The sequence below is a fragment of the Cervus canadensis genome, chromosome 27, assembly GCF_019320065.1.
Source record: "Cervus canadensis isolate Bull #8, Minnesota chromosome 27, ASM1932006v1, whole genome shotgun sequence".
NCBI lineage: Eukaryota > Metazoa > Chordata > Mammalia > Artiodactyla > Cervidae > Cervus > Cervus canadensis.
Genome location: NC_057412.1, coordinates 19,247,892 through 19,262,936, shown reverse-complemented (window position 1 = coordinate 19,262,936; position 15,045 = coordinate 19,247,892). Strand labels below are relative to the sequence as shown.

At 35.2% G+C, this 15,045-nt stretch overlaps 1 protein-coding gene across 5 annotated transcripts in view; it reads left to right on the top strand.

The window, feature by feature from the left end:
- The window catches only part of USP25 (ubiquitin specific peptidase 25), a 164,772-nt gene that overhangs the window by 97,734 nt on the left and 51,993 nt on the right, over positions 1 to 15,045 (top strand). For all 5 annotated transcript variants that reach the window (XM_043449177.1, XM_043449175.1, XM_043449174.1 and 2 more), the window contains 6 exons: positions 1,745 to 1,893; positions 8,864 to 8,991; positions 9,331 to 9,426; positions 10,566 to 10,727; positions 11,675 to 11,901; positions 14,743 to 14,813. In XM_043449177.1, coding sequence (XP_043305112.1) covers positions 1,745 to 1,893; positions 8,864 to 8,991; positions 9,331 to 9,426; positions 10,566 to 10,727; positions 11,675 to 11,901; positions 14,743 to 14,813 — 833 coding nt within the window. The remainder of the gene's footprint in view (positions 1 to 1,744; positions 1,894 to 8,863; positions 8,992 to 9,330; positions 9,427 to 10,565; positions 10,728 to 11,674; positions 11,902 to 14,742; positions 14,814 to 15,045) is intronic.

Genomic DNA, 15,045 nt, shown 5'->3' with positions numbered 1-15,045 from the left:
TCAAAATCTGAATATCATTCTTGATACCTTCCTTTCTTTTCTATTCCCCATCCTGCCTATGAACTAGTCAATCAAGTCCTATTGGTGCTTCCTTTTGTATATATTTATAAATGTGTGTATGTGTTACTTCATGTTTTTATACACTTTTATTATTAACTCCCGATTCCATTCAACTTTTAATTATAGGTGGATTCTATATAGTCACATACCAGCCTTATCACTTAACAGAAACCATAAGTATTTTTCAGAGATGTAAATCTGAGCCTCTTATTCCTATACTTAATTATTCAGTGATTTTCCATTATATTCAGAATATACTGGGAAAAAAATTCTTAACAAGGGCTACTAGACTTGGTTAAGAATTTTGTTTTGATTCTCCCACCTAACTCTTCATTGTCATGTCCATTTTGCTCCCCTAAGCTATACTTCCTTTCCCTTAATTCTTTAAACGTGCCAAGTTCTCTGCAACCTGAAAGTTTCTGCCTGTGCTGTTCTTGGCCAGGAATACTCTGGCTCTCCAATTCTGGCCTGGCCACCTCCTATTCACCTTTGCAGTCTCAGCATAAATGTCATTTTCCAGCCCTGAAGACTAGATTTGGTCCCCTTCCATGTCTTCTTATAGCACTCTATCTCACCACACCTTTTCTGACATCTGTAATAATATTTGTTCGTAGCTGTATGTGCAATTAATGTGCATATTGCATTTTTCCAAGAGGCTGAAAGTTTCCTCAGCTCAGAGACCCTATAACTTTTGTATGCTGCTATGTGTATTCTCAATGTTAGTACAGTATCTTGCCCTTAAAAGGTACTTTTTTAAAGAATAAACGTATACACACACACACACACGAATATATTTACGTATACACATATGAGTGTGTAATTAATATCTATAGCATAGCTGTATGTGAATATACTTACATGCATGTAAAAGCCAGTAGGAAAACAATAGTAACTACAACTGTCTGAAATGTTCAGTTGCTCAGTCGTGTCCAACTTTTTGCAGCCCGTGGACTACAGCATACCAGGCTTTCCTTTCACCATCTCCCAGAGTTTTCTCAAACTCATGTCCATTGAGTCGGTTTTGCCATCCAACCATCTCATCCTCTATTGTCCCCTTCTTCTCCTGCCTTCAGTCTTTTCCAGCATCAGAGTCTTTTCCAGTGAGTCGGCTCTTCACATCAAGTGGCCAAAATACTGGAGCTTCAGCTTCAGCATCAGTCCTTTCAATGGATATTCAAGGTTGATTTCCTTTAGGATTGACTAGTTTGATATCCTTGCAGTCCAAGGGACTCTCAGAAGACTCTCTCAGCACCACAGTTCGAAGGCATTAATTCTTTGGTTCTCATCATTCTTTATGGTCCAACTCTCACATCCATACATGACTACTGGAAAAAACATAGCTTTAACTATACAGACCTTTGTAGGCAAAGTAATGTCTCTGCTTTTTAATATGCTGTCTAGGTTTGCCATTGCTTTTCTTCCAAGGAGCAAGTGTCTTTTTTAATTTCATGGCTGCAGTCAACATCTACAGAGATTTTGGAGCCCAGGAAAATAAAGTCTGTCACTGTTTCCATTGTTTCCCCATCTATATGCCTGAAACGTAAACATCTGTTTCCCCATCTATTTGTCTGAAACATAAACAGGTATAATTTTTAGGTTGAGGAGATAATTAATATATACATTTATTTACTTTTTAGAAGCTAAAAGGCCATATTGAGGAATATGAATTTCTCCTTTCTTATAGGTAAAAAATTTGAAAATACTGAAATGTTTGGTCAGTACCCACTTCAGGTCAATGGATTCAAAGATCTACATGAATGCCTAGAAGCTGCTATGATTGAAGGAGAAATTGAGTCTTTGCATTCAGAAAATTCAGGAAAATCCGGTCAAGAGGTGAGTTTAGCATCTTCATTCCCCTTTCCTATAGGTCCCTTCTACAGTGTTGTTAAATAAGGCTCTAACTGTATAGCTACCTAATAATTGAGAGAATAATCAGAAAATGTTTTTGAATTTAATTATGGTAATTTAGACATTTGGGGGAAAACTGCAGAGTCAATACAGTCTATAATCTACGTTAACTTTTCATTTAAAGTCTTTTCTCAAAATTTTATGTTAAAATCCTCATTTAGGACACTGTTCAGTCTTTTAAGACTTTTCAGTCAAGGTACCAGCCATTACAGCATGCTAGTGCTGGAAGTAAGGAAGGAAAACACTGATGTTAGGGTGGAATTCTGCATAGACGTATGTTACTTATATCAAACATGTTGGAATGTGTCAGGCCCAAGGAGGCAACACTACACTTCTTTTCTTGCAAAATTACTGTTACAATTACCTGAAGGGCAGATGGAAGAACTTGCTTTCTCAAGAAAAGAGAATTAAAATAGATATTACAAACCTGTTTATCTGTCTCCACTGGCCTCTGTCTGGTAACCTATGTTCATCTCTCGATTCATCTCTCTAGCTCAGTTTGTATATCCTTCTATCCATATATTCATGCAGAATATTAGAAAGGAAAGGACAGATCGTGTGCTCCAAAATCAGTCATCATTAAGCAGTTGCTGCTAGCCGTCTCCGTGTCAGCTCTGTCGGGGTCTTCGTCTGGGCCATCCACCACTCTGTGCCTTGGGCAGTATGGTCTCTGTCCTGTAACCCTGTTACCAGCAGATAGAAGTGCGTGATGCACGTTGACTGAGGGAAACGTCTCAGTAGTATTAAAAAAGTTTCCAAGGTTTTTATCTTTGAATAGGCACTTAATAATTATTAAGTGATTGCATCTCTGTTTATCTGAAGAGGGACTAGGTTCTTATATCTTTGAGAATCAATTATTTTTATTTGAATTATGTGCTTTTTAAAAAGATGTAATTTCTAATGCCATCCTCATCTCCTTGTGTTCCCTCACACATTCAAACAAAAAGGAAATAATTATTATTTTTTGCCTTTTTTTTGAGAGAGAGAGAAAATATTTGAAATAGTTTTTCTTTCTACATGTGGTTTAGTTGCTAAGTCATGGCCCACTCTTGCAACCCCATGGACTGTAGCCCACCGGCTCCTCTGACCATGGGATTTCCCAGGCAAGAATACTGGAGTGGGTTGCCATGCTCTCCTCCAGGGGATCTTCCCGACCCAGGGATCGAACCCAGGTCTCCTACATTGCAGGCAAGTTCTTTACCAACTGAGCCAATGGTAGGTGTGCCTACGTTGTGTGTCTACCATATAGATCATCTACTCAAGTGATTCTCAGCAGATGCCTAGATTCCACCTCAAAGCTATCAAATCAGAATCTAGGGAAGGGATATGGTACATGAGCACCAGAGCTCACAGGTGACTCTGATAATAGACCTTTAATTAAGAATACTTAAATTAAGCTTATTTATCTTACTGATTGGGAAACAGATCTTTAAACATTAGAACTTTCCAAGGATGCCAAGATGGAATAGGAAAACAGAGCTTTATAAAGTGCCGTCTGTTTGCTATTAAATAGAAGAAGAGTGGATTTGTGCAGGGAGAGAAGGAATGGCCTTTTCCTTACAATGTTAAGTAACTTATAAATGAAACATATTATGATTTATTGGTAAATGTAATAATAAGTAAATAATATTTCTCACATATTCCTAGATGTTGAAAATACTTTTCTTACATTGACTCTGAATGTCATCATTTATTTTTTAGAAGATTTAGTTTGTTTTCTGTCTTTGGCTTCATACTCTGACTGCCCTATACTGCAATATATATTTTCTGCCTAGATTTTCCCACCTAGCCTAAGGTATACAAGTGACTTGTCATCTTCTCTAGTATTTAAATTCAGTTAAGATAATAGGAACTGAATAATAGCTAGTTCCTCAATAATGGCTAATATGGTTACCTGTGATTACTAGTTCAGTTGCCTAGATTTGCTGGACATGGTAGTTTCAATAAGTCAGCCTAGTTTAAGTGACTATCACTGACCAGAGTAGAATATCTTAAAAGTTTTTAGTAATGCCCTTAAATAATAGTTTCATTCCATTGTGTCCTTTAGAAAAAAACTATTTTATTTCTCTATAAACACCAATGAATAGCATTTTAGGCTTGTTTTTAAATTGGCATAACCCCTGATGTTAATACCTTTTATCTCTTACGCTATTATTTAATAAAAATTACTGATTTTACTTTGATGCAGCAAACATTTTTTTAAAAATGTTTCTGCAAGACAGCTGTAGCCAACTAATGTAGGAAGGAAAAGGTCAGTTTTCATTCCAATCCCAAAGAAAGGCAATGCCAAAGAATGCTCAAACTGCCACACAATTGCACTCATCTCACACGCTAGTAAAGTGATGCTTAAAATTCTCCAAGCCAGGCTTCAGCAATACATGAACCGTGAACTTCCAGATGTTCAAGCTGGTTTTAGAAAAGGCAAGAGGAACCAGAGATCAAATTGCCAACATCCGTGGATCGTTGAGAAAGCAAGAGAGTTCCATAAAAACATCTATTTCTGCTATATTGACTATGCAAAAGCCTTTGACTGTGTGGATCACAATAAACTGTTGAAAATTCTGAAAAAGATGGGAATACCAGAGCACCTGACCTGCCTCTTGAGAAACCTATATTCAGGTTAGGAAGCAGCAGTTAGAACTGGACATGGAACAACAGACTGGTTCCAAATAGGAAAAGGAGTACCTCAAGGCTGTATATTGTCACTCTGCTTATTTAACTTATATGCAGAATACATCATGAGAAACGTTGGGCTGGATGAAGCACAAGCTGGAATCAAGATTGCCGGGAGACATATCAATAACCTCAGATATGCAGATGACACCATACTTACGGCGGAAAGTGAAGAACTAAAGAGCCTCTTGATGAAAGTGAAAGAGGAAAGTGAAAAAGTTGGCTTAAAGCTCAAAATTCAGAAAACTAAGATCATGGCATCTGGTCCCATCACTCATGGCAAATAGATGGGGAAACAGTGGCTTACTTTATTTTTCTGGGCTCCAAAATCACTGCAGATGGTGATTGTAGCCATCAAATTAAAAGACACTTACTCCTTGGAAGGAAAGTTAGGGCCAACCTAGACAGCATATTAAAAAGCAGAGACATTATTTTGTCAGCAAAGGTCCGTCTAGTCAAGGCTATGGTTTTTCCAGTAGTCATGTATGGATATGGGAGTTGGACTATAAAGAAAGCTGATCGCCAAAGAATTGATGCTTTTTAACTGTGGTGTTGGAGAAGACTCTTGAGAGTCCCTTGAACTGCAAGGAGATCCAACCAGTCCATCCTAAAGGAGATGAGTCCTGGGTGTTCATTGGAAGGACTGATGCTGAAGCTGAAACTCCAATACTTTGGCCCCCTGATGCGAAGGGCTGACTCATTTGAAAAGACCCTGATGCTGGGAGGGATTGGCGGCAGGAGGAGAAGGGGACGACAGAGGATGAGATGGTTGGATGGCATCACTGACTCAGTGGACATGAGTTTGAGTAAACTCCGGGAGTTGGTGATGGACAGGGAGGCCTGGCATGCTACGATTCAGGGGGCCGCAGAGTCGGACATGACTGAGCAACTGAACTGAACTGAACTTGTCTCCAGAATTGCTATGGTGAAACATTCAGTGGGCTATAAGAATTTACATTTCTTTAATGACATACCAAGAATCAACTGAATAAATAAAAAATGGTCATATGTAAAATAATTACTTCCAAATTTTTTTCTAAATCATAACTTTTAATTAAATGGTATGCCATTTATAGATGAGTTAATCTCTCCAAGAAACCTGGAACTATTTCTTCGTTGCCTATTGATGAGAATTTCAAAGAGTAAACATCTCACTTCTGGTGTAGGTATTCACTGCTAGTACTATGATGTACATCCTTTTAGATGTGCACATATTTTGTATTTGTATTTGTTTGTATGTGTTTGTATTTGTTCATACTATTTTGAGACTTGCATTGTTTTTTACTTACCAGTATATTGTGAACATCCTTCCATGTCAATATATAGCTTTTCATCATTCTTTTTAGAACCTGCATAGTATCACCATAGCTAGTATTTATAAAATTAAATTGATTTAATTCTTCTGTGAAACTTTTGGATAAACAATTATTTCAAAGAATGTCTTTCTATAAATAACCTTGCGCACTTTGGAATGAAGGATAGTTAGAAATGGAATCTTTAGGTCACAGGGCATACTCGTTTAGAAATGTAAGTGCTGCCAAATTTCCCTTCAGGGTTGTACAAGTTATAATCAAAGTGCTGAGAGAAATTTTACAGAGCTTTAGCTAAAAACTACATTACAGATTTAATACCTACATGTGCCATATTAGATATATGTAGACATTATATAGGAGATAAATAGGGCAAAGGAGTGAAGACAATCAAATGACTGAAATTTGAGTTTTGAATTGGAATTGGAAGTTTTCTCCTCTAAGGCTTAGTTACATCCTAGCTTTATTTGATGTTCTGTGGGGAATTTGCAGTAATAAGTCTGTTTTTTCTTATTCGCCCCCCCCCCCCAATATACATGTAAGCTCACAAAAGCAAGATATTTAAATCATCTTAATAGAAGAATCTGCTATTAACTCTTAGAAATGACTACATTCTCTCTAGAAAATATTTTAACAGCTCAGATTTATATTTAGAGTAAATTCAGGAGTACTTTTGTTGCCAATACTGTTCCTTTTTACTAACTGCAAAAATCTATTACCCCTGTCCATTTGTTATATAATGTAGTAATAAGAATAGTAATAATGATGCTATGTGTTTTGAGATATCAAGGATATAAGCATCATTTTTACCTTTAGTGACCTGTGTTTCACAAAACTCATGGCTTATCAGAGAATTAAGTATAGGTTGTTACTAAATGGGAAAATACTTTGAAAGGAAAAAAATGTATTGTTGTTTTATATTATTTAAAATTCTCTTTTATATACTGCTGTACTTAAAAATCAGAGAGCTCAACACACCCATAATATTTTTTTTTAATAATTTAGGGAGTGTCTGGCTATCCCTTCTTGTCCTGAGTAGCATTAAAATGAAAAAGTGAAATCCCTTGCACTCCTGTAGTAGGAAAAATCTGTCATTGCTGTTAGATTAAACAAATCCACACAGAGACATAACATATTATGAACATTCTTTCATAAGATATGGAACCTGTTTCCTGGACTGTTTATGGTTTACAGAAAAGCATGCCACTAAACTGGGTCATTTCATTTCTGTTGGCCATTGCAGGTTTCCATGGGTTAAACTATGTTTGTTATTTAGAGCTGAACAGTAAGATACCTTAATAGTTATATTTAATTTTAAATAGTATCATATAAACCACTGCAAGAAAAAATGAAGGTAATAGTACTTTTCGAGTATTATGACATTGAATAGAGAGTGTCATCCTAAGACATCAAAAGTTTCCCTTGTGATATGTGTAGAGTATATTTTAATTCTTAATAGTAACTTTAGGTGTGGATTAAAACTAACTGAAAAAAACAAAAACAAAGAAAAAACCACCTCACCAAAGCAAATAGGCAAACTTTGCTCAAAAAATTTTAAAATTGAAGGGATATTTCTGATAATAGACTTTTCATAACTTTCTTTTGTCAGTTTCAGATAATATCCATGTAAAACAAATTCCTTTAACTTCAGCTTTCGGTAAAAGATCAACCAGCTCCAACTCAGGAAATCTCAATTCAAGTAGTCATTAGCATTTCTTTTTTTAGCCAAGCTGTGTGGCATGTGGAATCTTAGATTTCTGACTAGGAATTGAACCCTAGACCTGTGAGTCTTCACCACTGGGCTGCCAGGGAAGTATGAAATAGTTTTGAATAACCATTTACTTTAACTGATTTTGTTTAGTGAAAAGTAGCAACATACAAGATCATATTCAATTTGCCAAATGTGCATTTTCCTCCTTTTTTTCCTCTCTTGGATGTTTAAATTAGCATACTGAGCTTATTGACATTTATGTGGTAACATTTTGTGGCCCTTGAAAATACCATAAATAATATAGTATGCCGCAATTTCTTTTTACAGAAGGACACTGCACAGCTTAAAATAAACATTTGAAAAATACTTGTTACATTATTTTATACTTCTGTATTTGTTGATTCACAAGTTTTTTCATTTTTCTTTCTCTTTAAATAAATATGGCTTATGTAAAGTTTGAATCTGTTTATTAAAATAATTCTGAAGTTCTGTTGCATTTTATGCTTAACTGAACAGTTGCCAAAGTGTGTGGAGTTGCCGCCTCATAGCAAGCAGGCATTCAAATCTTTAAGCACTAGTAATTTTTAAAGATGTTAAATGTAATTATCATTAATATAAATGCTATATTTGATGGTAATCGATCTCTTTCTTAAATTTGCCAAAATTCTAGTAGGAACTTTAAATTTAAAACAAGGAAGTATCAGTTTCTAGCTTTATCATGAGAATTGTGATCTTTTATGCTATAAGATATTTTTTTCTTTTGTATGTTAACATCTTACAAGTAACTTCTTCAGAGGTTTTTGAGGGTGTAGTTGATTATATTAAGTAATGTGTCTTTCCTGGTAATAACTGTGACATAAGATTGAAGAAGCCGCAGAAATTGAGATACTAAGCCATACTTTCATTCAATGTTTTTCACTTTGGGTTAGAAATTCTAATGTAAAGAATTACCAATGAAGAAGAGTCATTAGAAGATTTTTCTCTTTTCTATGTGTTATCCTATTGGAATTTTCAAAAGGTGTGAAAAACTTTTAGGAAGAAGTTGAGTTTTGACTAAATTGCATACCCAATCAGTTATTTTGTGATGTTAGCATTGTGATGATGCCTGTAAAAATGCCACTGCTAACAAACATTCTGTGCCTTAAATTGTAGTGGAGGAAATAAAAAGGTCGCGTTAAGGTTTTTTCTTGTTTTCTTTCAGCATTGGTTTACCGAACTACCGCCTGTATTAACCTTTGAATTGTCAAGATTTGAATTTAATCAGGCACTGGGAAGACCAGAAAAAATTCACAATAAATTAGAATTTCCTCAAGTTTTATATCTGGACAGGTATGGCTTGGTATACAGCATGACTTAGTTTTGAAACAATTTAGTATCCAAGTAAAGAGTTACTGTTCTTAGGGAAAATTTTTGCTTAATTTCCTTAAAAAGTTTTACTTTTTGCATAATGTTTGTATACCATTTGTCAAGGAAGATGGAGTTCTCTTTTTATTTAGAAAAGGGTAGTTACTGGGAATAATGTCACAATAATGTTATAATTTGTATTCTCTAATGTTTTATTATAAAATTTTAGATGAGTTAATCTTCTGTAGTGGTGGCTAGACTTAATATTGTATCTGTTTCTTGCTTGGGAATACTGATAATTGCTGTATTTCTTTTTCCTGATAGATACATGCATAGAAACAGAGAAATAACAAGAATTAAGAGGGAAGAGATCAAGAGACTAAAAGATTACCTCACAGTATTACAACAAAGACTTGAAAGGTACTGAAACTTTATGATATTATGAACTAACTATAGGAACTCATATTCTTAATGACTATTTAGAATTTTAATATAAAATTTGCTTTGAATGACTTGTGGTCCTACATATAGAGAATCATTCTGGATGGATATTTTGCTTGAATAGTTTAGGCTTGAGTTGTGTTAGAGACTAAAATAATTCATAGTTGGCATTAAAAATTATTACCTAAAATTAAATATTCCCACTGTCAAGAGGTAATACTGATGGTGCTGATAATACAAAGTTAAACTAATTTATGATTGAGGTTTCTGCTTGTGTGAGGTTAAATACTACTCTTGAGATTTCCATTAATGAATGGTAACTGAGTTTTTCTGCTTAACACTGAAGATACAAGCACAGATGCCTATGAGCTTTATAAAGAAGAATGGGATCTTTATAAAGAAGGGAAGCGAGTCAGGTGAGCAGGGGGAGTCAGAGAGCACATCCCCGTGGAGAGATGGCGCCTGCCGTCTATGCTAGGCAGTGCCGTGCGTGAATATCAACTCCCTGTTGTCTGGAGCTTTAGATTGTTTCCAAAAGAAGCCAGAATCTAGACTGTCAAGTAGTCTGTAGTTCAGACAGACGTCTACAGGCTAAAATGTGGTCTGAAAGATCCCCGTGTGCAACCTCTTACTTAATCTGCATCCCCTTGTTTTACTGTTCACTTGAAAATGAGTAATCTAAAGCTTTTAATATAAAATATCTTATTTTTCAATAGTTTTAATTCTCAAAAGGTATCAATAATCATATTGGAATATAATCAGAGGTAAAAGGAGGGGGATAATATTAGGCATCATCTTAAGACCAGATGACAGATCTAAAAATAAAAAGCCTGAGGAGATGAAAATGTCACTTTTCATTTTACTGTTGGATTATAGCAGCATTTGAAATTTATAACAGTGTATATACACATTCAGTCTTCTCAGCTTTGGTTTTGTTCCTCTAGAGAACATTTAACTTATTTCTTGAATGTACATGTAGTTTTACCATCGTTTGAAAGCAAAATTAATTTCACTGTTGAGGAATATTAAAGTGTTTTTAGAAATTGTTTTAGAACAATTATTGAAATAAATATGCTTTTTACACAAATGGAAGCATTCATGCGTTTTATGGTTAACAGATACTTAAGTTATGGCTCGGGTCCCAAGCGCTTCCCCTTGGTGGACGTTCTGCAGTATGCCCTGGAATTTGCCTCAAGTAAACCTGTTTGCACTTCTCCTGTTGATGATATTGATGCTAGTTCCCCATCTAGTGGATCTGTACCATCACAGACATTACCAAGGTAAAAAGTTTTCTTGATAGAAGAGACAGCTGTGTTCCTGTGTTATGTAATATTGTAATTGATACCTTTAGAGAAGGTTTTTATAAAATGCATGTTGTGATTTATTTTAGTGAACTTAGAAGATTGTGTAGGTCTTCTAGGGGCTTTCTTTTTTTTTTTTTTTTTTTTTTTTTTGAGTCCCAAATTATGATTTAATGACAAGAATATTTCAATGACTTGCCAGTGAATTATCAATTAGTGACAATTCTTTAAAGAGTTGAGAGGCCATAAGAAGAAATGATTCAAGACTGAAATGTTTTCCAGGTTAATTCAAATTTACATGAATAGAATTAAAATTATACCAACAAGTATGACAAAAAGGTATGACAAGCTACCGAAGCCAAAGTACTATATATAAGTGATAGCATCTGGGAAACATGGAATTGACTGTCAAGGTAATCCATGTAACTGAGGCTTAGTTGCAAAATATCCGTTTTAGGATAGGGGCTTTCTTATTTCATTGTTTCAATGGATTTTTTATGGCTGCGGATTAAAATTTTCATATTTTTTTCCATTCAGAATTATACTTTAGGCTGTTTTGGTATATGTATCAGCCTTTCTTTCATCTGTGAAAATACTACTATTAAATGAGAATTTTTTTCTGTAGTGTGAGCTGGTAAGTATCAGCAAGGGAAGGTTTATAAATCTGGTATATGTATGATTTGTATAAATAAATACTATTGAGCCATTTATAATATAAAGCCCCCATTTTATCCTTATAATAATGTAGTTCCATGTAGTAGGAATCTCGTTTGGATATTACATTAATCCACATACTTCTTTTTTTAAGAAAACTCTTCTTTTGTAACTATAAGCCAACTTAATATTGTTTATTTATCTCATAATCTTTGTCCAGAGCTTCAGTTTGGAAAGTTTAATAGTGAATATTCTCTGCTTTAAAAATACAGCACAACAGACCAACAGGGAGCTCCTTCTTCAGAACTGCCAAGCACGTCACCCGCGTCAATAGCTGCCATTTCATCAAGATCAGTAATACACAAACCATTCACGCAGTCCCGGATACCTCCAGACTTGCCCATGCATCCGGCACCAAGGCACATAACAGAAGAAGAACTCTCTGTGCTAGAAAGCTGTTTACATCGCTGGAGGACAGAAATAGAAAATGACACCAGAGGTAAGACGCTTCTCACAGCAGAACTACTCTCACCTCAGATGGACATGGTTAGTGTTAAAATTGAGAAGGGAGGTCATCTATGGGTTTCATTTGTAAATATTAAAAACGGTTTTTTTTGGTTTTTTCTTTCCCCCTTACAAAGTGTTTTCTATAAAAGGAGCTCATTTGGCTTCCTTTTTTATGATCTTATTATCAGTTCTAGAGAGACCAAAAGATTTTCCTTGGATTACTTAGCTGATTAATGACCTAGCAGATGGTCTGATTTTCTGGTTTAGTGCTCTAAATTTATATCAAGCTGGTATTCACAGGTACTCCATTGGTGAAACATCATCCAGCATCAGATTTTGCACGTAACAAACTATGTACCTCTCTTGATGTCTGTGCTGGGTTCAAGTGAAAAACATTTTCTTTAGGTTGAAGAATTAGAAATGTGAATTTTAATTTTCAGTCTGCTCTAGCAGATTTCCAACTATGATCTATTAACTCAGTGCCAGAATGTAACTAGTTTTAACTGGCATAAGAAAAATAAGGACAGTGCTCTGGGAGGGGAGGAGCAGTGAGCATGTTGGTATTAAGTTGCTGTCTCTCCATTCTTGGAAGGAATGCTCCCTTGTTCTGAAATTATCTCCTTCCTACTTCAGTGTTGCTAAAATGAAGTATGTCAATATTTTATGGTAGACTTTATCATCATTTTTCTTGATCTGTGGAAAAAATCTAGGAGTTACTCTTTTATATCCAAAGGTTGGACTTACATTAAACAACATCACTTGTTAGGTTTTAAATCTAGTTTTAAAGCCCAACTAGATGCTTTATAGACAATATGGAAATAAAGAGCAGTCCTAACTTAATAGAGAGTAAATAAGGTGGGAGAGCAACTAACAGCATTAGAAGATTTTCCTTAGTGTTTTCATATATAAGGGAATTTTTTATATTTGAAATCAGTGAACATTACTTAAGCACATAGTTTTTCCTGAATACTGTGTTAGGTTGTTGGATAATTTTCTACTGAACTAGGCATGTTGTGTTTGTTTCTGTAAGATTCCAGTCAGAAAGCTGAAAACTAAGACGCTTTTGACACCAGGGAAGTAGCATTCAGGGAAGAAAGAAATGAATTGGGTTTATTCTTTGGAGACAGCTGACAGATGTGGGTCCTTGACTAGAGGTGAGAGACAGAGGGGTATCAGGGTTGATTCCCTTAGTTACTCATGGTGGTATCGTTAACTAAATGGATAGAATGTACTACGGAAAAGGGCAGAATGGTGGGTCGCCTCCACCTTGGGGAAGGAAATAGATACATGATGAGTCCACTTTTGGTCATTTTAAATTGAGGAACTTGAGAGACATGTCATATGGTTTTGGACCTATGGATCAGGTATTAAAGATTCCCACCCCCCTCCAAGCAATGAACCAGTTTAGAGTCTCTCTAATTTTGTGTGAGACACCCTGTTTCCCAGTATTCTCCCTAGCCCTGGGCACCTTTTAATTTGTGGTAGTCTGATAGTTGAAATGAAAATGGTATTACAGTTTCTTGATTTCAATTTCATTAATCAGGAGTGAAATTCTGTTTTTGAATAAATTTGTGGTATTTACCCAATTTTTGTATTGAGCAGTTTGTCTTATTGCTTAATAGAAGCTTAAATGTTGTGAATATTAGCCTGTTGTGCTGTGCGTAGTCAGTTGTGTCCGACTCTTTGCAACCCTGTGGACTATGGCCCGCCAGACTCCTCTGTCCATGGGGATTCTCCAGGCAAGAATACCGGAGTGGGTTACCATGCCCTCTTCCAGGGGATCTTCCCCACCCAGGGATCGAACCCAGGTCTCCTGCATTGCAGGTGGATTCTTTTCTGTGTGACGTACCAGGGAAGCCCAAGAATACTGGAGTGGGTAGCATGTCCCTTCTCCAGGGGATCTTCCTGACGACCCAGGAATCGAACTGGGGTCTCCTTCATTGCTGGCGGATTCTTTACCAGCTGAGCTACCAGGGAAGCCCTATTAACCTGTTACCTGTAGCGTATGTGGCAAATAATATTTTTCCAGTTTGTCATTTGATTTTCTTTATGTTGGTTTTTGTTTTTGTTTCTATGCTATAGATTTTGTTTAAATTTGGGGAGGAGTCTTTGCATTTATGGTTACTGGATTTTCTATCAAGCTAAAAAAAAAAAAAAAAAGGCCTTTCCTGTTCTAAAGTTACTTCTTTTCTTTTGGTAGGCTTTGATATTTTCTGCTTGATTCTTTTTAATAGCTTCATAGAATTATTTGGTTATGCTGTATGACAGATATTTAGGTTGTCTCTGAGTTTTAAAAAATAATTATGAGTAATATAGTGGTGCACATCCCTGCCTATAAGTAATTGTGTAGGATACATTTCTACTTGAAGTAGAAATAGCAGCTAATGGGAGTCTCACAACTTTATTTCCATTGGTGATTATAGTGGATTTTTATTCAGTTACATATATATGTATATGTGTGTGTGATATATGATGAAGTTACTTTATTTCATTGTAAAGTTTTCCTGTTTTATACAAATATGTGTGGGGGGTTAACTTTAATTTTCATTGGAACCTTCTTTTATAACTTTGAACAAAATTCAGGTTTTTTGGCTCTGTTTGTTGTTAAACTGTATTTGTTTGGTTTTTAATTTCTCATTTGTGCTGCGTCTTTTATTAAGGAGAACTGAATTCATTTTATACAGATTCTGAATAGTAATGTTTTTAAGAACAGTTTTAGAAACTTTTTCTTACTCCTCTAGCATATTTGTAGGAGAACATTTATTCCCTACCTTACAAGTCTCAGTAGAAACATACTTGATTTTGATCATTAAATGGCATCTTCTGTCCTTAGATTTACAGGAAAGCATATCTAGAATCCATCGCACAATTGAGCTAATGTACTCTGACAAATCTATGATCCAAGTAAGTTGAATTTTGAGCTAGTAAGCATTATCTAAATTATTTACATATTTTATCTTTATGTTAGCTTAATTCTCATACTTTGTGTTATAAAATTGCTGAACTTTAAGATTTTTATGTTATTTTTCCTCTGTATTACCTACCATTTTATTCTTTTATAGTAAAATTTATTAAAATTTTTCAAAGTGCTTCAGTATTTTTAAGAAATTATATGGGAAAAAAAAAGAAATTATAT